This window comes from Felis catus, chromosome B1 (assembly GCF_018350175.1).
Source record: "Felis catus isolate Fca126 chromosome B1, F.catus_Fca126_mat1.0, whole genome shotgun sequence".
NCBI classification, from domain to species: domain Eukaryota; kingdom Metazoa; phylum Chordata; class Mammalia; order Carnivora; family Felidae; genus Felis; species Felis catus.
The window spans coordinates 49,404,137-49,429,743 of NC_058371.1; the positions used below are offsets into that span (position 1 = coordinate 49,404,137).

Consider the following 25,607-nt stretch of genomic DNA (forward strand, 5'->3'; position numbering starts at 1 on the left):
TGTTTATATTTCTGCCACTTTTAGCTCTTTGTTCTTAGGTAGTTCTTGATTTTATCTGTGTGTCTCATTTCTTGCAGCTAGATTAGCATCTCTAGCACAAGAATTATTGTATTGTTACTTTTTTTTAAGTTTATTTATTTACTTAGAGAGTGGGTGAGTGAGCTGGGAAGTGGCAGAAAAAGAGAGTGAGAGAGAATCCCAAGCATGCTCCACACTGCCAGCATGGAGCCTGATGTGGGGCTCAAACTCACAAACCGCGAGATCATAACCTGAGCCAAAGTCAAGAGTCAGACATTTAACCAAATGAGCCACCCAGGCACCACTGTGTTATTACTTTCTATAGAATACCTGGTCTAGTGCTAGGCACCTTCTAGGGTTGACTCTGTAAGAGGAAAGATAACCAGCAAAATTATCTAGAGGCTGCTATGGGAGTAAAGAGAGACCTTCTGTGTCTTTGGTTATGCCTGATTCATTTATTCATTCTTCATATTTGTATGTTTTTATATTGAAGGAGAGTTTTTAGTGCTGAAGCCCTAAAGCAGTTACCTCTAAATGTATTCGAGCCTACTGCCTTCTAAGAACCTCCTGTCTAGACGCACAAACATCCACAAATAACATGGCAAACTGTGTTCATATCATAGGCAAGATGCTTTGGGAGTGGGGTTACAAAGTTATGCGAGGCTCTGGGAAGATGTTGTGGAAGGAGAACTGTAATTTAAGTTATGTTTTGAAGGCTGGGTAGCGTTTAGTTTTTGCATGCTTTAAATTCTGAAGGTATTGTCCCATCTCAACTCAACCCCCCCAACCTTGTAAAAAAAATACTGTCAACATCAGTTATTAAGTTACATTTGGCTTTGCAGAGCATATTAGCATCTTTTGTAGTTGGTGCCACTACTGTGGCATACAAAAAAAGTGTAGGATGCACTTATGTGTAGCCCCATACTGGTGGTCTCCAGATTTATTTAAGATGACCCTGTAATATCACAAAAAGAGCAGTGGAATTGGAATCAGAAGACCTGGGTTTATGATCAAGGTTGGAAAATGTTTGACACATTTCCTAGGTGCTCAAGAGCTTAAGAATTCTGTTGACCCCGGGAAGGTATGGGGGTTGAACTAGGTACTAAAACAGATTCATACTATTGGATGGCTACCTAAATAATAACAGAATGTTAGAACAGGCCATGAAAGCCGTATTTTGCTTAGACTAGTTGAAAGCCTGTATGTAAATATTTACAGAACAATCATTAATATCTTTATACCTCTGTTAAATGAAGAGGCAGGTTCAGTGGCTGTAGGCCTAAAAAGAACATTAACAAAAATCCTAATAAAAATACAGTGATCTTATAGGAAAGATGACCTTATACTCTGTTCTTTAGGACAATGCTTCATTGTTTTTATCATTCAAATTTGATAAGGGTTTCTGCTTAATTGCTTTTCAAATGAAAATACAATTCTAAAAAGAATATAATGGTAAAAGCTTTTTGTGAACATGAAGTGTTTGCTTTTAAAAACTGTAATTATTTTTTAATTCCTCCATTTCTTTGCCTGATAAAGGTAATGACATTTCCTTCCAAAGGAAAGACATTTTTGAAATGGAATTAAATTGAGAATAGGGTTTGTTTCTGTCTTTATACTATATTCCGCCTACTTACGAAGAGACCTTACCATCCCTGCAGCAGCTTCTTCTGTATGTCTGTATGCCTTAGATGACCTGTGCAATAGAAAGATTAGCCGGTAATTTTCTCTTTCCTCTAGACAAAGTTGCACTTACCCACCCTCTAGTTTTTTTCCCAGTGATGCAAGGTACTGTTGTGCTGCAGAGCTTCCTAACTCAGCGGCATCCTTTTAAGAAATACTGGAGGCTTTATAACACTACCAGTTAATAGGGAGGTTTGTAGGATGCCTGGGTGGCTCAGTCGGTTAAATGTCCGACTTCAGCTCAGGTCATGATCTTACAGTTCGTGGGTTCGAGCCCTGTGTTGGGCTCAGTGCTGACAGTTCAGAGCCTGGAGCCTGCTTCAGATTCTGTGTCTTCCTCTCTCACTCTGCCGCTCCCCCCCCACTCACACTCTGTCTCCCGGTCTAAAAAATAAGCATTAAAAAAAAAATAGGTTTGTGATGCAAATTTGGAATGCCTGATTCTAAGATGTTCTGATTTACTTTCTTAAATACACTAATTTAGAGTTTCCTGCTTTCATCTTTCTTAATCACTCTTCCTGTAATTTTCTTTCTCCATAATATTGGAATATTTGTTTTAATTTTTTTTTAATAATTTTCCCCAAACACAACAATTGATAATTCAAAGAAGTTTACATTTATCCATGGCATTTGTACTTCTGTTACTGCAGGTCTTGGTACCTACCTATTTGAGAGGCATGAGACTTTCTGATTTAATCATTTCAAAAAAGCAGAATGATTTGGTATCCTGTCTTAGGCAAGATTTGATAAAATCTGAGCTCTTTTTCTGTCTCATGTTACATTTTTTTTAGTAACTTTGGGCTACTTGTTTACTTTCAGTCCTGTTGCCTCTGGTAATCCTGTGTAAAACCTTATAGAATACGGTAATAAACACTGCAGAAGAGTTTGAATGTTGAGAATGAAAGATTTTAGAATTAGTCCTCCCAGTTCAGTGATTCTTAACTTTGTTAATAACTGTTATTAAGTGAGTCCATTTTTACTGACAATGAAGAAATGAACCTAAAGGAGTAGTTACAAAATTGTGGAAATTTTATGATTTTTATACTTCTAGAAAGAGCTATGAACTCTTTTGGAAGGAAGGAAATTAAATGGAAAAAAATAAATTAATTAAAAGAAGAGGCTTCCCTCACCCTCCCCAAAAATTGAGAAAGCCATGGAAGGGTGCACCGAAAAAAGTCTTTGGGTTCTAGGACATTAGAGAAGTTGAAAAGAGAAGTCTGATGTTCCATACTGAATTATCTAAGCAATGTGATAAAGTGAAAGATAGAATAAGGATTTAGAAGTCAGGTGGATCCAATTTCAAATCCTGACTTGGACTTTATGAGCTCTGTGCCCTTGGCAAGGTATTTCATCTCTTTGAACATCAGTTTCTTCATCTGTGAAATGGAGATGAGAGGACACACTTTATAGAGCTGATGGAGCATTCTATATGGATGGAGCATATAGCATAGTGCTTGGCCACAGTGGCCTCTATAAAATGTCAGCTCCTATCCCCTCACATCAGCAGCCCCCTTAGCAGGTCACTTTTATCTCTGGGTTTTGGGCCAGCAATAAGGCCATTAACTCAAGCAGCTTGAATCTAAAGTATTATTCACTACTTTGATATCTGGTGTTAGTGAACAAGAAAAATGATTCCTAATTTTGTAAACCATTGCTAAGATTAATAGACTTGGCAGAATGACTTGTGTGTATATAGAAGACATTTTATCTAAAATATTCCTATGATCATTATACATACCTTACCCCCTTCTTTTTTTTTTTTTTCCTTTTCTTTAATATGACTGTAAAATATGGATTGGGAAGTAAATAAGGCAGAATAGTTTTCACTTGTATGAAAAACGGTTGCTGGGGTTTTCACAGTTGAAATCACTGCTTGCAAGGAGATTATGGTTGCAGCATACTATGGGAGAATAAGAATGATAATGATGATGCTAACACTACTGTATGCTAGTTAACTCATGTCAGTCCTATGGGTACTATTAGCCTCATTTTGCAGATGATGAAACCAAAGCACAGAGAGGTTAATAACATTTCTGCTTGCATAGTTAGGAAGTAGCAGAGCCAGGATTTGAACTCAGACAGTCTGGCTCCAGAGGCCATGCTCTTAATAACTGTCTTATACTGGGAGGACTAAGAGAAGACAGTCCTTTAAATGGGAGCAAATGTCCTAAAGTGTGGCAAGTTGTTTACTTTTAGATTTGCTCTACAGGTATTCTGAGAGAAGCCTCACAAAGTGTATCGGTATTACTATTGAGACCAGACCAGATTACTGTATGAAGCGGCATTTAGGTGACATGCTGACCTATGGCTGCACAAGGCTAGAGATTGGGGTACAGAGTGTCTATGAAGATGTGGCCAGAGATACCAACAGGTAAGATGGGGCAAATGATTTTGCACAAGCCTTCTTCTACTCCCACTGATTATATCTATGTTCACACTCATTCTTTCCACCTTGCTACCAATCTTAGAGAAGGATGGATAGGTTTCCTTCTCCTCAGAGTCATCTTCTATCTCTGCTCTTAATTCCATCCCCATTCCTTGATTTTCAGCCTTTTCTCTACTGGCTCTTTTCCAGTAGCCTGTAAACATGCTCTTACTTCTTCCTGTCATAAACAGCCTTTCCCATATGGAAAGCAGAAGGCAGGGCTCAAGGTCAGTCGTTTAAAGCTGGAGAGAAGGCGAGGAACATGGGTTTGAATAAGAAGGAAGTCGAGGTGATATTTAAAAGATTAGTTTTTGTGAAGCAGATGCCAGTCGGCAGAGTAATGAAAGGTTGGTGGGCAATGGTTGTAAGTTTTGAGAAATTTGGGAGGTAAGGAAGGATAGAAATAAGGATTGATAGAGCCCTATGAAGCTCTCTTCTAGAACTCTAAAAATAGATCACTAAGTTGGGGAGAAAAGACACACATGAAAGGTTAGCTGTGTAAGGAACTTTATGATTAACTGGTGAATTAGAGAAAAACAAAAGATTTTAGGACTTTATTAGGCAGCACAGATCATTGACTGTAGGTGTGAAGGCAGGCTTCAGGGAATTGGTATGTGTTGAGTTGGGTCTGCTGTACTGGGAGGGGCAGACATGACTGGGGGTTGTGGTAGGAGAAGGAAGTAAAAGAGAACTAGGGAAACTTATACCAGTCAGCATCTTAGAAACAACCAGGAAGAATGCCAGGCTGAGGAGGGAGGAATCTTTCCTTTAGGTAATAGAGGTCTGTTAGATACTTTTGAACACAGGGAAGAATTGCACAGATATCAGACTTAAGAAAGATTAACCTGAGTAGAATGCACTCTTGTAGGGGGAGTCTTAAACCGGAAACACTGGTTTGACTGCTGCTGTGATCAAGGGTCGTACCTGTGGAGATGGGAAGAGTCTCTTGAAGGTCAGGAAGGCTTTCTGAAAAGAACGACGTCAGACCTGAGGCTTAAAGGAAGAGTATGACTTAGGTGGGGAAGAGGAAGATTATTTCAAGCGGAAAGAAGCATACAAGCAAACTCCTGAGCACATGGCATATTTCGGGGATTCGGGGTAGGTTAGGTTGGTTACAGCATAAAGCATGAGGTAGGAGAGTGGTAAGAGGTGAGGCTGCAAAGGTAAGCCAGGGTGGCCAAATGATGAGGAGCCTTAGAAGTCAGCCCAGGGAGTTTGGGCTTTAATCTGAGGACAGACTAAACTAAGTTGTGATAGGAGCATACCTATGTTTTAGAAAGATCCCTTTGTAAGGATCACAGTATGGGAGTGGATTAAGAAGAACAAGCTAGAAGGAAGACCAGTTTAGAGACTGTTGCACTCATTTAAACAAGAAGGTGTTAAAGAAGAAAGGTGTTCTACACCTACGCTGTCCAATATGGTAGTACGAGGAACTAAATTTTTCATTTTAATTAATATAAACTGAGTGACTAAGTGCCTAGAGACTGTGGTATTGTACAATTGACAGTACAGTTTTAGAGTACTGGATATTTGGATGGTGTGTCAGGAGAGAGGCCTGGCCTAGTCATATAAATTGGGAAATGATTAGCAAAAAGAGATTGGAAATGGGTGGGAACATCCAGAGTGGGCTGGAGTCCATGTTTCTAGGAATTTTTTGTGGTGAACGGGAATGTCTCGGAGATGAAAGGATTGACATAGGGCTTCAGTCATTAGTAGCCCCAAATTGTTCTTGGGCTTGCTTCCTACTTGGATGTGATACTGGAATGTTAAGATGATTTATCCAGCTGGCCGCAAATGATTCTGCCCTGTCACTAAATCATTCACTTTTCTCATTTTTAAAGGACCTTGCAGACCACCAGAGTGAAATCTATTTTGTACATAGGTGTCACTCTATGACACCTAATTTATTTCTACAAATAATTTCAAAAGGTTTTTAGAGGAAAGAGCATCACAAGAGGCTGCTTCTGCCTGGTTTTGAGCCCATTATTTTTTTTTTAACTTAAATATGTATATTAGTAACCTTACTTTGGCTGATGATGCTAAACCAAATAATTTTAGTAGACATTAACTCTGGTTACCCCAGTCATTTACTGTCAGAACCTTGAGTAGGTACATGAGGAATTTCTGAGAAATATCTCAGAAGTGAAATGATTTATTTCCAGGCCTTCTCAGAGATAGAGACATAAAAATGATTTTCTGAGATTTTTATTCCCCAACCATATTAGTCTTCATTATAAAACCACTGTTATAGATCGTTTTTCCTCTGTTTCTTGTGTTAACCTTCTTGCCCTTTTATTTGTGTAACAGGTAGTGAATTTTCTTTCCTCAGGGGCCACACTGTGAAGGCAGTCTGCGAGTCATTTCACCTGGCCAAGGATTCTGGTTTCAAAGTCGTGGCTCATATGATGCCTGATCTGCCAAATGTGGGACTAGAGAGGGACATTGAACAGTTTACAGTAAGTGTTGTCTTCAGCCAGGCTGATTTAGACTGCCTCTGCATGCTGCTTCTACCCCCTCTGCTCTTTGTGATTATTTGCTGCTAATGTTTCCCCCATTATTAAAGCAATATGTCCTCATTATGGAAGAGTAGAGCACTGTAAACAAAGAAGAGTCATTCTTCACAGTGCCCACACCAAATAAAACCCTAACATTTTAATGTACTTCCTTCTAGGATTTTTTTATGCCTAGGCTTTTCAGAGGGATATACACACAGACGTATATATATGGATAGATAGATATAGATATACACACAGACATACACACACACACACACACACACACACACACACACACACACATACAAACTGGCATATATATGATAAGTAATTATTTTAATTGCTTCCCCCCCCCCCCCTTAACGTTATATAAGTATTTATCTGTGTTAGTCAATGTTAACATATTTAAATGTGTGCTTAATTTCCATTGAATAAATATGCCTTACTTTGCTTAACTACTTCCAAATATTTTAAATTGAAGGTATTACCAGTTTTTTGTATTGTAAAGCACTGCAGGTAAACAATTTGATGCCTATAACTTTTTGTAGTATTTAGGACTGTTTCCTTAGGATAAATTCCCTGCAGTAGAATTGTCAGTTAAAGGTATAAACACTTCAAGAGTCTCTCCATATTACTTAATTGCTTTTCAGAGGGTTATAACAATTTATACTCACTTTAGCAGGGTTATTTTTTCCCCAAATAACACTCTCCTGTTTATATATTTATATACACACATAGTTATAATGTTTCTATCTTTGCTAATTTAGTGGATAAAAATGTCATTTCAACTTGTATTTTGTAATTATATTAATATGCTTTTTAGGTTTGCATGCAATAATCATAATTCATATGCCTACATATATTTACCAAAAGTCATGGTTACAAAGTACTGTTGGTAATATCAGAGCAACAAGAACCCAAGTGTCCATTAACAAGAGAATGTGTAAATAGTGATGTAGTCATACAATGAAATACTATAAAAAAATAATTAATTACATCCTTATGCAACAACATGACTGACTCTCTTCAACATAAAATTGAGCAAAAGAAAACAGATCCAAAAGACCACCTAACACACATTTCTGTTAATGAGAAGTCCAAAAACTTTGGGTGGAATTGTAACTGGAAATAGGTATGAGGTGGCCTTTCTAAGGTTTTGATACGATTTTTCTTAATTTGAGTATCTGGGTGCTGGTTACATGATTTATAAAAATCTGTCAAGATGTACACTTGGAGTTTGTGTACTTTTCTGTATTTAGGATACACTCCAATAAAAATTCACATAAAACTTTTAAAACTAGTTTTTGTTTAGGAAATCTTGTTTGGGCCTATTTGGAATTCACAACCTTTCCTGAACTAGTAGGCAGTAATATTTTATACTTTAAAACTTTTTTCCCTACTTTATTTTATTGTCACATCATTAGCAACCCACAGATATATTTTCCTTAATGTGTTTTGTTCCATAGGAAAGGTTGCTAAATCGGGGTTCTGCTGGTATAATTACACAAGTCTACAAAATGTTATCTCTGTAGAGGACAGGGTAGCCTTTCCTGGCACGGATCCATAAAGCTATTACCCAGCCTGCTGAGATTATCACAGCTCTATCTTGGGTTGTATGCTTACAGTATACATGTTATAAATTGGCTAGATCTTACACCTTGTTGTTTAGGTCATTTCTGGGTCACTACTCTTAGTGTCTGTTTATTTGCGTCTGTTTATTGCAAATTCACACTCTCATCCAGTGGTAGGTGCACAGCTTATAGCTGTGTGTGATACATAGCATTTACTTCTATTTTTCAGTAACTCAGAAATGAAGTTTTCTTTTTTCTTAACTTCGCCCTTTCCACCTATCCTCAGATAGAGCTTACTTATTACTCAAAATAACTTTTAGCTGGTTTGGTGTTTTATTAATTTAAAAATTAGACTGCTCTTGGATATCCAAGCTAAGATTGCTAAAAATGCATGAAGAATGTCTATTTCTCTTTAGGAAAAATTTCTCTTCAGAATCTCCTGTCAGTTACCAGAAGTCTTCCAAAGTCCATTAATGCTGGACACTCACAAGTTCCCCCCCACCCCACCCCCACTGAGCTGTTTTTCCCCCCAAAGCCAATGTGATTAAGTTACTGTTTGGCAGGGATGGCTAGAGGCATTTCTTATTATTTGTTTTGTTTTTAATGCCTTGGTTTAAAGGCTTATTACTTAAGATAGTGTCATAGGGTATAGGTTAAGAAGAGTATTATATCAGAAAAGACCACCTGTTATAGTCTCCTCAGTTGAGGAAACAGGCTCCATGAGATTAAGTAACTGTTAGTCAATGGTGAGTCTCCAAGCTCTTAGGTAAGCACCCCTTCCATGGCATCTTTCTGTGTTAGCTTTTCTAGGTGAAGGAAAGTCTGACTATGAATGACTGTGTGTGACCTGAATGATGTTGAAATACAAGTCAAGTTGGATCTTAACAAAACTTTATTTTTTTTAATATGAAATTTATTTTCAAATTGGTTTCCATACAACACCCAGTGCTCATCCCAACAGGTGCCCTCCTCAATGCCCATCACCCACTTTCCCCACCCTCCCACCCCCCATCAACCCTCAGTTTATTCTCAGTTTTTAAGAGTCTCTTATGGGTGGGGGGGGGGGAGGGGATGATGGGTATTGAGGAGGGCACCTTTTGGGATGAGCACTGGGTGTTGTATGGAAACCAATTTGACAATAAACTTCATATATTGAAAGAAAAAAAAAAAGAGTCTCTTATGGTCTGCCTCCCTCCCTCTCTAGCTTTTTTTTTCCCCTTCTCTTCCCCCATGGTCTTCTGTTAAGTTTCTCAGGATCCACATATGAGTGAAAACATGTGATATTTGTCTTTCTCTGCCTGACTTACTTCAGTTAGCATAACACTCTCCAGTTCCATCCACGTTGCTACAAATGGCCAGATTTCATTCTTTCTCCTTGCCAAGTAGTATTCCATTGTATGTATAAACCACTATTTCTTTATCTGTTCATCAGTTGATGGACATTTAGGCTCTTTCCATAATTTGGCTATTGTTGAAAGTGCTGCTGTAAACATTGGGGTATAAGTACCCCTATGCATCAGCACTCCTGTATCCCTTGGGTAAATTCCTAGCAGTGCTATTGCTGGGTCATAGGGTAGGTCTGTTTTTAATTTTTTTGAGGTACCTCCACACTGTTTTCCAGAGCAGCTGCACTAGTTTGCATTCCCACCGACAATGTGAGAGGGTTCCCATTTCTCCACATCCTCTCCAGCATCCATAGTCTCCTGATTTGTTCATTTTAGCCACTCTGGCTGGCGTGAGGTGATATCTCAGTGTGGTTTTGATTTGTATTTCCCTCATGAGGAAAGACGTTGAGCATCTTTTCATGTGCCTGTTGGCCATCTGGATGTCTTCTTTAGAGAAGTGTCTATTCATGTCTTCTGCCCATTTCTTCACTGGGTTATTTGTTTTTCGGGTGTGGAGTTTGGTGAGCTCTTTATAGATTTAGGATACTAGCCCTTTGTCCGATATGTCATTTGCAAATATCTTTTCCCATTCTGTCGGTTGCCTTTTTGTTTTGTTGCTTGTTTCCTTTGCAGTGCAGAAGCTTTTTATCTTCATGAGGTCCCAATAGTTCATTTTTGCTTTTAATTCCCTTGCCTTTAGAGATGTGTCAAGTAAGAAATTGCTGCGGCTGAGGTCAGAGAGGTTTTTTTCCTGATTTCTCCTCTAGGGTTTTGATTGTTTCCTGTCTCACATTCAGGTCCTTTATCCATTTTGAGGGTTTTTTTTAAACAAAACTTTAAACCTCTTTCTGTTTTTAGTTATGTTTTAGTTGTATCAAAGGAATACATGTCTCATTTTAAAAGTCAAATTGTGACTACAGTGAAAGACAGCAATACCCTCTTTTCTTTTCCTTGAGTGCACCCAGGTCATTTTACAAACGCTCCAGTGTCTCTGTCTCCTCCTCCCCTTCATTTCTCAAATCCGCTGCAATCTGGCTTCCACCTCCCACTGAAACTCTTCTCTCAAATGTTGTAAAATACTTCCTAATCTCCAAACGCAAAGAACATTTCTCTCCTGTCATGTTATTCAGTCTTAACATTTGTTATTGTTAAAGAGTGTCTCCATTTTGGGATTCTCATTTCCCTGGCTTTTGTGATTCTGCTATCTCCTGGCTCTCTTCTTACCTCCAGGACTGTTCCTCTTTCTGCCCTATCTTCTTTTTCTTCCCTCCATTTAGATGTAGGTTCCATCTTTTGCTCTGTTCTATATGATTGCCTTTCTTCTGTTGTTCTAACTTGACTCCATATGCTTCAGTGAGCCTCATGTTCTCTCCAGCCTGAAGCCTTAGGCTCCTAGGACCAGTTACTTAATACTCTTCAACTAGCACCAGATGTCATACATGTAATTAGAACTTAGTATGTCCAGTATAGATATATTCATCTGTTCCCCCTTCCTCTTGTATTTCCTATCATAGTTGGTGGCCCCTTTATCCATATACTCTCCCTAGTCAGAAATTCAGGAATCATTCAGGATCAGGTAGAGAATATTTGAACTCTGGAGCCAGACTGTCCAGTTTGAATCCTGGCCCCACCACTTAGTAGCAGACTGTTTTGACTGCTTTGTTCCCCAGTTTCCTCATCTCAAAAATGATATTAATTATAGTATCAACCTATTATGAAGATTCGCTGAGAAAATACATGCAACACATTTAGAAAAGTTCCTGGCACATAGTGAGTGCTCAGTAAATCTTTGTTGCTGTGATCGTCCCCTCATACCCTGAGTCGAATTCCACAGGACATTCTGTCAGTTTCTCCCTCTGCGTATCTTTCAAAGCTGTTGTCACGTCCTCTTCATCCCACTGCCGCAACTAGAGTTCATACTTTCCTCAGCTCACCTGCACAGTGAAACGGCTCCTCAGCTAAGTCGCCCTGCCACTAGCCGTGTTCCCTTCTACTTGCCATTCACGTGGTACCAGAATGACGTTTATTCAGTTTTTTATCCCTATCATAGAAAAGTTGTTACATAATAAAATGACAAACACAGTAGTCCTCTGCCACTTTCAACTGTTGTAGCTGGGGTTGTTGCCCTGGTATTTACTTCTATATTTCTTACCACCAGGCTTGGATTGCTTTTTTCCTGATTGTCAGTTTTAGATCGATTCTCTTGTCTTTCTGTTATAGTCTTTGAAAAGTTCATTCGTTAATACTCTGCTCCCATTCTCCCAATATTGTTACATCACTATTTTAGTTACATTAGTAGTTAATGGTCAATGTTTACGTTACAGTTTTTACATAAATGATTACTGACGTGGAGCCACGAAATATATAACGTTCTTTTCTTGAACAACCATTTGTTTCTTTCTAGAGTTAACAGTTGTCTTTTTTTTAATTATTATTATTTACCTTGTTCTCTGTGCACCTGTAACTTTCAAATGTACCCACCCAATGGTAAAGCCTCTCTATCAGTGTCCTAACTTATTAGATATTCTGTCAGTTAATTTTTTAGGCTAGCACCGTGACTCCTGGATGTCCCCTCTTCCAACTCCAAACTGAACTGGCAGTTCTCTGTGCCTACTTCACAAGTGTCCTCTTTGGGGGCTTCTTGTCACCACTCTTGTGGCTTGGATACTTTGTTTTCTGGATTCCAAGTTAACCCTATTTATTGGTTTATTCCTTGACTTTACTAAAATACATTTTCCAGCAGCTTCCTGAGGAAGAATTCATCATGGGAAGTAAGCCTTTTGCGTGCTAAAAAATGGCTCTGTTCTACCTTCACACTTACAGAATTCTGTAAAATAATTTTCTTAAGGCATTGCACCACTGCCGTGCAGCTTTTAGTACTGCTCTTAAGGAGCACAATATCTTTTTTATTCCTCATCCTATATTCCTTACTCTTTAATCCTATAATGTATGTAACCTGGATGGGTTTGTTTGTTTTTTACTCTGGAATATTTTAGGAGATTGTCGTTATCCCATATGTTGTGAAATTCCACAGTAATGTATCTTAGCAAGAGGTTTTTTTTTCACTAATTGTGCTAGATTTTGAAGGGTCTGTCATCTGTTGTACCACTGGATAATTTTCCCCTTTCATTTTCTGTGTTCTCTTCCTAAAACTCCTCTTAAACAAATGTTAGATCTGACATTCGTCATCAAGAATTTTCATATATTTTTTACCTATTTGTCCTTTTTTTCCTGCTTTCTTCTTATATTCTCACCTTTATCTTTCAACTTTTCTAATACATGTTTTAATTTTTGTAATGGCTTTGATTTTCAAAAGTTCTTTCTTACATCCTGGTTGTTTGATTTTTCTCTAGCATTTTATTCTTGTTTAATGGATGTAATATATTTTCTCTTCTCTCTCTGAAGAAATTATAAAGGTTTTTTTTTTTTTTTTAAGTTTTATTCTCCTTTACACAATGCCTCTTTCCTCTCAGTTCCTTTTTTTTTCCTTTTTGTTTTGTTCTGCCCTTTCTTTTCTAGGCTTTCCGCAAGTTTCTGGTGATCCTTAGCCAAATGGTCATACTTTAAAAGTAAGGGACTAAAAGAGCAGTACTTGAATGTCAGTATCTTGAACTCTTATTTAGGGCCATTTGATTAATCCAGAGATGAACTCTCCAACTTCCTGTTTGGGGGCTGGCAGTATGAATAGGTCATAGAAAATCGACTGCTGGCATCAGGGGAGCAAGGCAGGGAATCCACTAGTCAGTGTGCTGACTTTCACTTAATCTCCCTGTTTTCAACCTTTATCCCCACCCAGACTTCCTTTGTACCTGGGATTTCAGAATCCCACAGTTTCTTCAGGGAACAAATAGGTTGAACTCTTTTGGGAAGGGCAAAGGAATAAGGGATAAATCCCTCCATGTATACACTTTGATGCCATGATTTCTTCTATCCTGCCTGGTTCCTGGTACTTTTGACTCATGAGCCTTTCTGGGAGTGTAGTGTGACTGAGCTGGTCTTTCATTGGTATCCCCTTTTGCAAATACTTTGTTTACAGTTTTCTATACTTGCAAAGTCATTTACCAGTCTTCATTTTTGTCTTTCAAAAATTTATTACCATCACTGGGCCAGTCCTCTCTCCCCTCCACCTTCCTCTCCTCTGATATTCTCTTTGTTCTTCTGGATTTATACTTTTTGAAAAAAATCATCTCTTATTTTACTGTGGTTTTGGAGGGAAAAGAAGGAAACACATATTTTAATTCTCCATGTTTAGCCAGAAGTCCAGAACCAGTTTCGTCTATCATCATTCTTATCAGCCCATCTACCTTCTAAACTTATCATATAAGCACCTGAACTGCTCCTCTGAAATACCATGTTCCAATATGGATTCAAAACTAGGTACAGAATGACTTGCATATGTATTCTTTTGGGTGGCTATAAACTATCAAAGTCCTGATGAATCTTTAATATATAAATGTTACAGGGAAAATTACATGCAATTACAGAAGAATATCCCTAGGACCAAATGATGCACAAAGAATACGGCATTTAAGAATATTACACAAATCAATGAGAGAGATCGAAAAGTCTATAGTTACATTTCTTTGAAAAGCAAGTTAAGCAATGGAAAGCTTGGCAAGAATGTAGCACGAAATAAAAAGCATTGTTATGGTTTCACAAGGTGCAGTACTGCTGGCTTTATAGATATTAATGCCAGGGTGGGGTTAGAGGAAACTGAGTCCACCTTCATTCCTCCATCACACATTGTGCAAAATTAAAAGCAAATGAGCAGTGCAAAGTCATGAAAAGGGTAATGCGTGGTGTCTCCTTGCTTTATTCCCAAATAAAGCCAGCTGGGATGATATAGTACAGGAAATGACTATGTCAGAGTAGATAAATTAGATGTATTTCTCAGTGTCTAGATAACAAATAGTGTGTATCCCAGGTTAGGAACAGTGCCAGCTGGCCTGAAGACAAAATAGTCATATCCAGGGATTGGCATACTTTTCCTACAAAGGGCTATTTGGTAAGCATTTTAGGTTTTGCAGGCAAGTGATGATTTCTGTCACAACTTTTTAGAAGTTTAAACAATTAAATCTATTATTAAGGAAAGAAACAGTCTAGAGGTGAAGGCAGGCATCAGATAAATTATCAGTGTGATGATATTAAGCAAGCAGTAATATAGAATACAATATAATATTTTTTAAGAGAGGCAGCTTGTATCTGAAGGTCAGGAAGGCCTCTCTGAAGAATTGGCATTCATGCTGAGACCTGAAGATTAGCTAGATGAAATAAAATTGATGTCCTTTCCAGGCAGAGGAAATTGCCTTCGCAAAGGCAGAAAGGCAAGGTGGTGAGGGTGGCAGGAGCTGAGACTGCAGCAGTAGACAGGGGCTGGATTAACGAGGGCTTTGTAACCCAGCACACGCACAGCTTGCTTCAGTGAGGCTGTGAAAACAATGAGTTTCTGTTCTGTCTGCATCCTCTCCCTTGATGGAAAGGAAAAGCAGTCTAAGGACTGTGTAGGTATGTGAGAGAACTTGGCCCAGGACTGAAACTTGACCACCGAAACTTCACCAATCTCTGCAGAACTAACGGAGTGGTAATTTTCTGTTCTCCATTCACAGGAGTTTTTTGAGAACCCTGCTTTTCGTCCTGATGGTTTGAAACTCTACCCTACCCTGGTGATTCGTGGAACTGGGCTTTATGAGCTCTGGAAATCAGGAAGATATAAAAGTTATTCTCCTAGTGACCTGATCGAATTGGTGGCTCGGATCCTTGCTCTTGTGCCTCCATGGACTCGAGTGTACCGAGTGCAGAGGTAGTGTGTTATCTTTTCTGCCAGAAATAATCAGTGATGAGCCTGTGTACAGTTTCTTTTTTTCTTCTAATGTTTATTTTTGAGAGAGAGAAACAGTGTGCAATCGGGGAAGAGGCAGAAAAAGGGAGACACAATCCAAAGCAGGCTGTAGGCTCTGAGCTGTCAGTACAGAGCCCGACACAGGGCTCAAACCTACAAAGAACGATGAGATCATGACCTGAGTCAAAGTCTGATGCTTAACCAACTAAGCCACCCAGGCACCCCTTGTTCACAATTTCTAAAATGAGAATAGTCTGATTTAATATTGAGGGGTTTGAAAATTTTTTTTAATCAAAAATGGGACCCTGGAATGCTGTAAGTACATAGGGATGGAAATGAAAGGACAGTGTGTTCAAGCCACTTTGCCAGTATCTTATTTATTCATGTATTCATCTCGCCATTGATTGATGTGCCAGGAGATGGCGTTGAGATGGTAACAGGCATGATGCTTGGTTCTAGGAGCTGATGACTAGATACAGTAGTGAGGACGGAAGGAGGAGGTGTAGCCGTGTGTCTGTTATCCCTGTTGTAGAGCCTCTGAAGAAAAAAGAAAGAGTAGCAACAATTCCATTCTTTCCAGATGTTAATGTAAGTGTGGAGAAAGACTGACCTGTTCCTGATGGCATGAAGGAAATCATCTTAACTGCTTTTTTCCTAGGAGAGAAAAACAAAGATCTCATTTGCATTCCTGGCCTTTATTACCATTTTTTTTTTTTTTTTTTTTTACAAGAAACATAACCTTGAAGAAAATTTTAGGAGCCAAAAAGTTACCTATCTACCTACAATCTTGACAAAGCCATTCCTGTATTTACTGGTCAGTAAGGCACATTTTCACCACCTTGCCAAAACCTGCCCGGATTCTAGTAGTACAAATACACAGTGAAAAGGTGACTAGTAAATGCATGTGCAATCAATTGCTGTGACTGTTACTCTACTGAGCACAGTTGTGTTCCCTGATAATATAAAACAATACTGAAAACAAGCAGAAGTATCAACTAAAGGAAAATTATCAAGAGCATAAATGGATTTGCTTAAAAGTTGAAGGATGTTCACACCATACTTCTGCCACAACATAGTATTTCTTAGGTGTTTTTTTATATTATTGGCCCAATTTAAGGATCTAAATTGCCTAGATGATCTCGGCAATTTATTTTTTTAAATACTGAAGAAAATTCAGCTGCCAAAATTGTTTGCATTGTCTTTCCCCTTCTTTTTCAACCCTTCTGAAACCATTCAGTTCAAAAGACAGTAGGAGGTGCTGAACAGTGCAGGCATCTGCACAGACGTGGGGGCCACAGGCTCAGAGCAGCATGTGTAAGGCTGCTCTTGTGGACAAGGCAGTATGAACAGTGTGGTCTCTTGCATACCAAATGTGGTGAAAAGGCATTCTCGCTGAGGGCTGAGCAGGGCGAGGAGGATGTCAGGGTGCAGAGAGGAGGCCGCAACAAAAGATTGGTTACTTGCAGAGGGTTGATCTAATAAGTAGATAATATTAAGGTTAATGGGAGTTAGATTTTGTGTTACCTGAAAAGGACATCACAGTGTGAAAAAGGAAGAAGAATGTACCCCATGGTGTTTTAGAATAGGAGACATTGGTGTGAACTCATGGTTTTCAACAGATAGGTAGATACAGAAATAATTGTAAATGTAATAAATAATAAGTATAGTGTGTGTGTGTGTGTGTGTGTGTGTGTGTCCTTTTCATAGCCTGTTTAGTACTACATTCTTTGCATTTTTTGTGCTGTTTCTTGGTGATTTCACTGTTTAAAATGGCCCATAAGTAGTACTGAAATGTTGTGTAGTGTAAGAAGGCTCTCATGTGCCTTATAGAGAAAATACATTTGTTGGAGAAGTTTCATTCAGCCTTGAGTTTCAGCACTGTTGGCTGGGAGTTCAGTGTTAGTTTGTCAGCAATACATGGTGTTCTTAAACACAGACACGTGTTAAACAATGTTATATGTTGGTCAGTTAATGAAAATGTTGTGTCCAGAGGCTCACAGGAACCTAGCCCTGTTTTTTCCCCTAGGAGCAATGTCTTACTATTCACTAATTTAATGTTCACGACAACTTTGTAGAACATAATTACTGTGAAGAACGAGAATTGACTGTACATTGTTTCAGAGTACCTCCCTACAACATGCTTAGTAATTACAGAGCAGAAAGAAAGAACTTTGGAGAAGACTGGCAGCTGGTTAAGGTGAATAGCATCAGTAATAGTACAAGGCACAGTCATGTGCCACCTGATAGTATGTATTAAAAATAGAGTCACTTCAGGGCGCCTGGGTGGCTCAGTGGGTTGAGCATCTGACTTCGGCTCAGGTCCTGATCTCACAGTTCGTGGGTTCGAGCCCTGCATCAGGCTCTGTGCTGGCCACTTGTTCAGAGCCTGGAGCCTGCTTCAGATTCTGTGTCTCCTTCTCTCTCTGCGCCTCCCCCGCTCACGCTTTGTCTCACTCTGTTTCTCAAAAATAAATAAATATAAAAAAAAACAAAACAAAAACAGAGTCACTTCTGTGTGACTCAGCCAAAGTGCCATAATCTGAATTTAATTATGAGGCAACATCAGACAAACCCAAATTGAGGGATTTTCTAAAAAGCCTGAAATCTTCAAAATTATAAGAATTAAGGAAAGAGTTTCATATTGAAGGAGACTAAAAAAGTCACAACCCCTAAATACAACACAAGGTTCTGACTAGATCTTTTCGGTATAAAGAACAGTATTTGGGCAGTGGTGAGCCTGTAGTGGAGTCTAGGGTTAGACAGTAGTGAAGTACCAGTGTTAATTTCCTGACTTTGATGGTCATGTTATGCTTATGTAAGAGAGGATCCCTGTCATAGGAACTACTATAAGTATGCTGGGAGTGTTGGAACAGCTTGTTCCCAATTTTCCATCAAATAATTTAAGGAAACACACTTGGGACTTTTTCTGTAACTTTAGGATTGTTCCAAAAAATGTAAACTAATACTATTGTATAAAAAACAAAGATGTAATAAGTAGTATTAACAAAGACAAAAGGAAAAGATTATTTGCATTTAACTGACTTGAACAATTAGATATAAGTGAAGATACTACTTCCCAGTAGCAGAGCATGGCAACAAATCTCTCCGTTGTGTTAATGATAGCAATCCTATAAGCTCTGAGTACCTGAGGCACTCAGCTGGCCCCTATTATTCATAGTGAGCCCCAACACATTTCCCCCAAGGGGACCATGTTGCTGGACCAGCTTTTCAACTGCTTATCATGATAGGATGCACCTCAGTAAAAACCATCAGGGAGACTTTAAGAAACAACATTTAAATTTTTTTTAATGTTTATTTTTGAGAGAGCGTGAGCAGGGGAGGAGCAGAGAGAGAGGGAGACACAATCCAAAGCAGGCTCCAGGCTCTGAGCTGTCAGCACAGAGCCCGACGCAGTGCTCAAACTTGAGAATCGTGAGATCATGACCTGAGCTAAGCGTCAAGTCAGACGCTTAACCAACTGAACCACCCAGGCGCCCTGAGAAACAACATTTATTACTCAAATGTCCTGGAGGGTACCCAGCAAACCTGAGGGGTACACAGTGAGGTTGTGGGGTAGGAAGGGAAAGGCATGAACCTGGACCTCGGCCTTTATTTGGATCCAAGGGTGTAGTGTCTAGGGCTTTGTGGGTTCACTCTTTATGGTTAAAGAATAGGAATGGGAATTAGGGTGTGATAAGGAAGAAATGGGGCCACTCAGGTGGTCAGTCATCTAGGTTACCCAGGGCTTTGTGAAAGAGGGAACCTCATGGGGGGAAGGGCAGCCTTATTCCTTATCTGGTTGTTTAGCAAGTAGCTGTGTCATACAGTGGCAATGTGTTTATTCAGGATGGATTTCTTCTGACATCAAAAACTTAATGTCAAGCACTTACACTACAGGGCAACCAGAGAACACTGAAGATAATAACTTCCCACCAGCAGAGAATGGCAACAAATATCACAGAGTAGATAGAAATTTCACAGCCGTAGACACCATAGTTTTCTTAACAAAGTAACAAGGTATAGGTCACACAATCAGATGAATTTGCATTCTCCCCCTTCACTTTCAGCTTTAAATTTCCTACTCCTGTACCAGCGAGTCAAAGGCAACAGAGACAGTACTATAACATTAAAAGCTTAATTTTATAGATCATGGAATATAACCATAGTACATTATCCTGGCCTACCACCAACTGAGAAGATAAGGACTTTAAGAAAACCAGAGCAGCAGAAATAATCTCTGTAGGACAATTGTAAAAGGGTCATGACCAGAAGAATTTAGAACATGTGTATTATACAACCAAAAGTTGTGTGATGAGAAGGCATAATATTGTGGATAACCAACCTGAGGCTGATGAAAACAACCTCCCTGTTCTCAGTTTTCCTGTCTGTGATGACCCCATTACAGCTCTCTGGAGAATCGGGCAGTAGAAGAGTTCCTCAGCCCTAATGCCAACAGGCCATACTGTCAGTTCTACTTCTGTCAGTACATCACTTAAGAGATTTATGCAGGGCAAATGGTACGGGTGGGTGTGGGCTTGAGATTTTGAATTGACACTCTTATTACTTTACAAATGTGGGGCAGGGGATTAAAATTTAATGGAATGCTGTGAAACGAGGTTCAATCTCTTTAAAAATGTGGAATTAGTAATATCTCAGACTCAGAATTTATTTCAAGATAGTGATGACTCAGTTCCTAACACAGCAAATGCCTTTGGTAGAGAGAGTCATCCAGAGTCTACCTGTAATGTGGGATTTTCATGCTTTGGGACTGATACTTCACTTAATTTTGAATGCAATTATTTTCTAGGTGTTTTAGAATAAAGATTAAAATCTTTATGATACTTTGTATTTTATTTTTATATTTTTTGTGTTTCTATGTAACTATGCTATTGTTAAACAAGTTTCCATTAGAATTCTTTTGTTTCATGTAGCTTACTGTGGACTAATGTTCAATAAAGCATTGGTTTCCCTGTAAGCGTGGACAGAATTCCTTCAAATATGTTACCTTACGTTTTGCACTGAATATTACTGAACTATTACTGTCGCTACCTACGTAGGAATTCATTCAGATTTATATTTTGCTACTTTTTACCCATTTTTATTTACATATTTTCTTTGTATATACTGCATAAAAAGTTGTTCAAATTTATTTTATATTGACATGCTTTTTGTTGTCAATAATCACTGAAATTCTGGCCTAGATTTTCATGGTGCTGAGGGTAGTGAGTGCTTCTATGTACCACCATTCATTGATTCCCAAGACATTTCTTTCTGAGAATGTGATTTTATACTTTTTTCCAACAGAGTTTGTAGAATATCACTAATTATCCAGAGCTTACATTTCCTACTTAATTTCCAGCCATACAGTACTGTATTTACATACCAAAATAATTTCTTTATAAAGCTACTTTAAAAACATTTTTAAAATATGTATTAATAACATACATATATTAATATACATAAATAATATTATTTTCCCAAAAATTTCCTTGTATATTTGAAATGCATCTTTACACAGCAGTACATTTTATATACTGGCAAATATTCTGTTTGCATTTCTGTGTCCATTTCTTATTAAAGGCTTAGAGTAATCTTCATAGTTAAAATTTTAATGGCAGCACAGTAGTCTAGTATTTTGTCTCATTTAGTAAAATGTTCCCTAATGTTGGACATGTAAGTTGCTTCCAGCCTTCTTTTTTTTTCTTTCATCATTTTTTTTCATGGTTATTACTTATTTAATTGAACTGATACATGTTTCACCATTTCCGAAATGTAAAGCTAAAATAAAATAAGATTTTAAGGGGGTCCCTGGCTGGCTCAATCCAGAAGCCCCACATTGGGTGTAGAAATTCCTTAAAAAAAAAAAATTCTTTAAATAATAAAGCTTTAAGAGTCCTGTTAACACATTTAATGAGTAGCAAACTAGGAATTAAGAGTAAAACTCTATTCAGGACCGAAGGGATGTCCTTGGTTTTTTTTCAACAAAAATCTCCCATTGACTAAAGGCTATGCAAATAGTTGTCAGTTTATTAAGCTCTGAATTGCACAAAACTCCAATAGGTGGGAGAAATGGCCAGGATAGAAGGATGTGGGTTGTGGGGGCAGCCAGTCTGCAGGGGACGAGTGCTGGAGGCCAAGGTTCAGGTCTAAGACTGTAGGCAAGAGCACAGGCTGGGAAGAAGTCTAGAGGCAGAGGTTAGTGCATTCATCCAAAGCCCTTGCTTTCCAGTCTCTAGGAGGCCGATGCTTTCCTCAAGCAAGGGTTTTTGCTTTGCAATCATTATCCTGACCTCCACTACAGCTAAAATCCATGTACATAGAACTTTTTACTTTTGATGAAGTAATCTACTAGACTAGTATAATCTAGGACTACTCATGATAAAGGAACTAAGTAAGCATCTTTGTATGATGATGATGAATATACTTTCTGGAACAAGGGGAGTTATAGTTTTTGTTTATATATTGATATGGTTTTCCAAAGGGATTTGGATAATCTACCAGTTTAGAGTAATAAATAGTTATCTCTATAGAATTTTGCATACTTATATTTTTTTATTTACCTAGGGGTTTTAATTTGTATTTCTGTAGTAATTAGTGAAGATTAACATTTTCTTCATGTAACTGATTATTATTTGTGTTTCTTCTTAAATCAGTTGTCGGTTTATATATAATTTGCTATTCAGGAATCTGGATCATAAAGTAGATGGTACTTTTTATTGTGGTAGCTCAAAGAAAATTTCATTAATTTTACTTTTATCTTTCAGAGCCCTTTTGAATTATCTTCACTCTCCTCGATAAATACAAAGGCTAGGGAGACAAAGCCATATCCGTGTTCACATAGTACACTTCACACTTAGTAACTGTCTGATAGCTGTGTTCTTGTGAAACAGGTTCATGCCTCTGCTTAAAAACCTTAAATTCCATTTACTCATGTTTATATTTGGTTATAGCTCAAATTTGGTATATCTGGACCTCTAGAAAGAAACTGGCGGGGCACCTGGGTGGCTCAGTCAGTTAAGCGTCCGACTGGCTCAGGTCATGATCTGATGGTTGGTGGGTTTGAGCCCCACGTCAGGCTCTGTGCTGCCAGCCTAGAGCCTGCTCTTGATTCTGTGTCTCCCTCTCTTTCTGCCCCTCCCCTACTCATGCTCTGTCTCTCTCTCTCTGTGTCTCTTTCTCTCAAAAATAAATATAGAAAAGAAAAGAAACTGATATCAGTAGCTGATGGTAAAGTTTTGAAAATAGGGGTGCTAAGGAAAGTTTTAGTGGGTAACTCAAACATTGTACACAGTGTGTACAAGAGAAGGCTGGGTCTCTACACAGTGTTAAGTGACTAAGAAACCTGATTTGGGAAGAGAGAATCATATGGTTTTGACTTACCAACATTCCTTCTAGCTTCAGTTTTAAACTTTTAGAGCAATTTGGAGAATGTAGAAAACTGATAAAGAAAATTTTGGCAAAGGAGAAAAGCCTCCTCCCAGAGTATAGAATCTGGGTAATTTAATAATTAGAGTTTAGGGGCGCCTGGGTGGCGCAGTCGGTTAAGCGTCCGACTTCGGCCAGGTCACGATCTCGCGGTCCGTGAGTTCGAGCCCCGCGTCGGGCTCAGGGCTGATGGCTCGGAGCCTGGAGCCTGTTTCTGATTCTGTGTCTCCCTCTCTCTCTGCCCCTCCCCCGTTCATGCTCTGTCTCTCTCTGTCCCCAAAATAAATAAACGTTGAAAAAAAAATTAAAAAAAAATAATTAGAGTTTATTTTTGTTTTAAATCATAGTAAAGGAAAATCATACATGTCTTCGTGCTCTGAGCCTTTAGGATATCTGACTCTTCCTATGTAGGTTCACCCAGTGACAACTTCTGCCAGTGACAGGTGATATACTTAGTATCGACTTGTGAATCTAAACATACAGGGAGAAGAAAAATGTTTTTCAGACAGGTGTTAGAAGGGGGGGACAGAGGAAGGAAAGTAGGGTGGCTCAGTAGGTTGAGCGTCCGTCTTCAGCTCAGGTCATGATCTCACACTCCGTGAGTTCAAGCCCCACGTCGGGCTCTGTGCTGACAGCTCAGAGCCTGGAGCCTGCTTTGGATTCTGTGTCTCCACCTCTCTCTGCCCCTCCCCTGCTCATGCTCTGTCTCTCTCTGTCTCAAAAGTAAATAAATAAAAATTTAAAAAATAAAAATAAAAAAATAAAATGAAAGCACAATGTTTTATACTTGGCTTTTTAAAAATACTATATTTTACAGATACATTGCTTGATATTTTTAATTGGACATTTTCCCCACCTTAACTAATTTACACTTTTAATTTTATGACACTTGGGTCAATAACATTTTACTGGGTATTTTTATGAAGCAGTATTCTAATAGTGATTCTGTATTGCCGCCTTGAAGGGTGCAGTGAATGATTAAATGTAAAATTCTGTCCAGACACATGATGGAGCCTCAGGAAAGTGCTGCTTCCTGCAGGCTATTTGACAGCTGTCGGCCTCCATGTGATATTTAAGTCACTGTGAAGCATTAGAATAGGAATACCAATTTGCAACCAAAACATGCTTCTGAAGCTTGAGAAACTTCAGACCAGAAAAGCTCTAGACATCACTTTGAAAGGTCTTTGATGAGCAAATTGCAAATATTAGCACCTCTGAGCTTAAAATGTTACCTGTTGAAATAGAAAAGTGAATAAATATTCTTGAATGTAATCTCTCTTCAAGCCAAGAAAGTGAAACTAGATTGAAACAAATTGAGAAACCTAAAAATAATTTTAACTCCTACCTAGATGGAGTTCTGATGGTCAGTAATCTCACCTGGGCTTTGAACTCCTAGAAGACTATAACAATATCTGTTTATATATTCCAGATTATTTACTACACTACTTTGTGTATAGAGGATGCTCAGGATATATAGAATTCTGGCCCTTCATTTTCATTGAGAAAGACCTTATCACTGAAAGTGGAGATTGCCACATTTCTATTCCTTAATGAGGAAAAACTAGCACCTGGCATACTCGAGGCACGTCACTGCCAAAGACTGTTAAAACCATGTTGCGGTTTTGTAGTGACAGACATGAATTTAAGGACATTTATGAACTGTCTGCATCATTATAAAGCCCTGTATTACTCGGTCCTCTCTGACTTGTGCTTTGGCCCTGATTTGGCCAGCTTTTGGGACACATGACCTGTGTAGTCTCATAGGGCCTGGAACTTGGCTTAATGCTTTGCTTTCGCCGTCTTGAAATTACTGATAATTTCTTAACAAGAAGCTCTTGTCATTTGTACTAGGCCCCACAAACTATTAGCCAGCCCTGCTGGTAGTTCTTTCTGTCATATAATTCTGCTTAACAACACTATATGATAAAACCTATCCCTTACAGAGTTTACTTTTGAAAATTTTAGGGTCTTTTGAAAGTACGGGTTCATTATTAAAAATACTTGTAGAGCCCATCTTCCTTTGCCTTCCCATCTCTCCTTCCCATCACCATGCCATGGAGGCAATGCCATGGAGGCATTAACCGTCTGCCATCTGAAGAAAGGGAGAGTAAAGGTAGGGAGTACAGTGGTAGCAGCTTGAGTAGTTAGGAGATTGGTTATACTGAGCAAATAAATTATTTGATTTAGCAAAAATGTAAATACATTAAAGATAAAAGAGCCAGATTTCTCACTGTCTGAAGGGATTTATAAACACTGAAAGGTAGAAAGTTGAATGCTGGATTAGAATTGTAATTATCAGCATGAACTCATGGGGCTTTTAAATTTACATATAGATATAGTTATGGATATATAAACATATATATGCATGCATGTACATACATATATGAGTGTGTGTATATATATATACACATAATACATACATAAATTTCTTGGTTGTTTATGCTGAGAGTCTAGAAGCAATGATACCTCAGTAGTAATGAACACAGTGAGTGCCCAGATCTTGGTTTATAAATACCATTCTCCACTTAAAAGAATCAGGGCTGCTTGGAAAAATGGCCAGTTCCAGGGCTGGGACAGCAAACGTACACGATAAACCTGGAACATCTTGTTGTTCCAGAAAGTAAGGAAATATCCAAGGAATGAGGACATGTCAAAAAGACCCAGAAACCAGCCTGAATACACACCTACTGACCAAATCTAATTTAAGCAAAATAAATAATGTTAGTATTAGATTACAGCTCTTTGAATGAAATAGGAGTCCACGAGTTC

The 25,607-nt window shown here is 38.5% G+C and overlaps 1 protein-coding gene and 1 long non-coding RNA gene across 3 annotated transcripts in view; one reads left to right on the forward strand and one right to left on the reverse strand.

Moving 5' to 3' along the window:
* Positions 1-25,607, forward strand: part of ELP3 (elongator acetyltransferase complex subunit 3) — a 95,869-nt gene that overhangs the window by 41,021 nt on the left and 29,241 nt on the right. The window contains exons 8-10 of one of the 2 annotated variants that reach the window (XM_045055611.1): positions 3,908-4,069; positions 6,453-6,585; positions 15,184-15,374. In XM_045055611.1, coding sequence (XP_044911546.1) covers positions 3,908-4,069; positions 6,453-6,585; positions 15,184-15,374 — 486 coding nt within the window. Of the gene's footprint in view, positions 1-3,907; positions 4,070-6,452; positions 6,586-15,180; positions 15,375-25,607 lie in introns of both variants that reach the window. The other variant, XM_019828610.2, reaches the window with a different exon arrangement.
* On the reverse strand, positions 15,775-16,069 carry LOC123384861. The gene is made up of 2 exons (XR_006596546.1): positions 16,024-16,069; positions 15,775-15,950 (listed from the first exon to the last, which is right to left on the reverse strand). It is a non-coding gene; the product is annotated as an uncharacterized LOC123384861 (long non-coding RNA).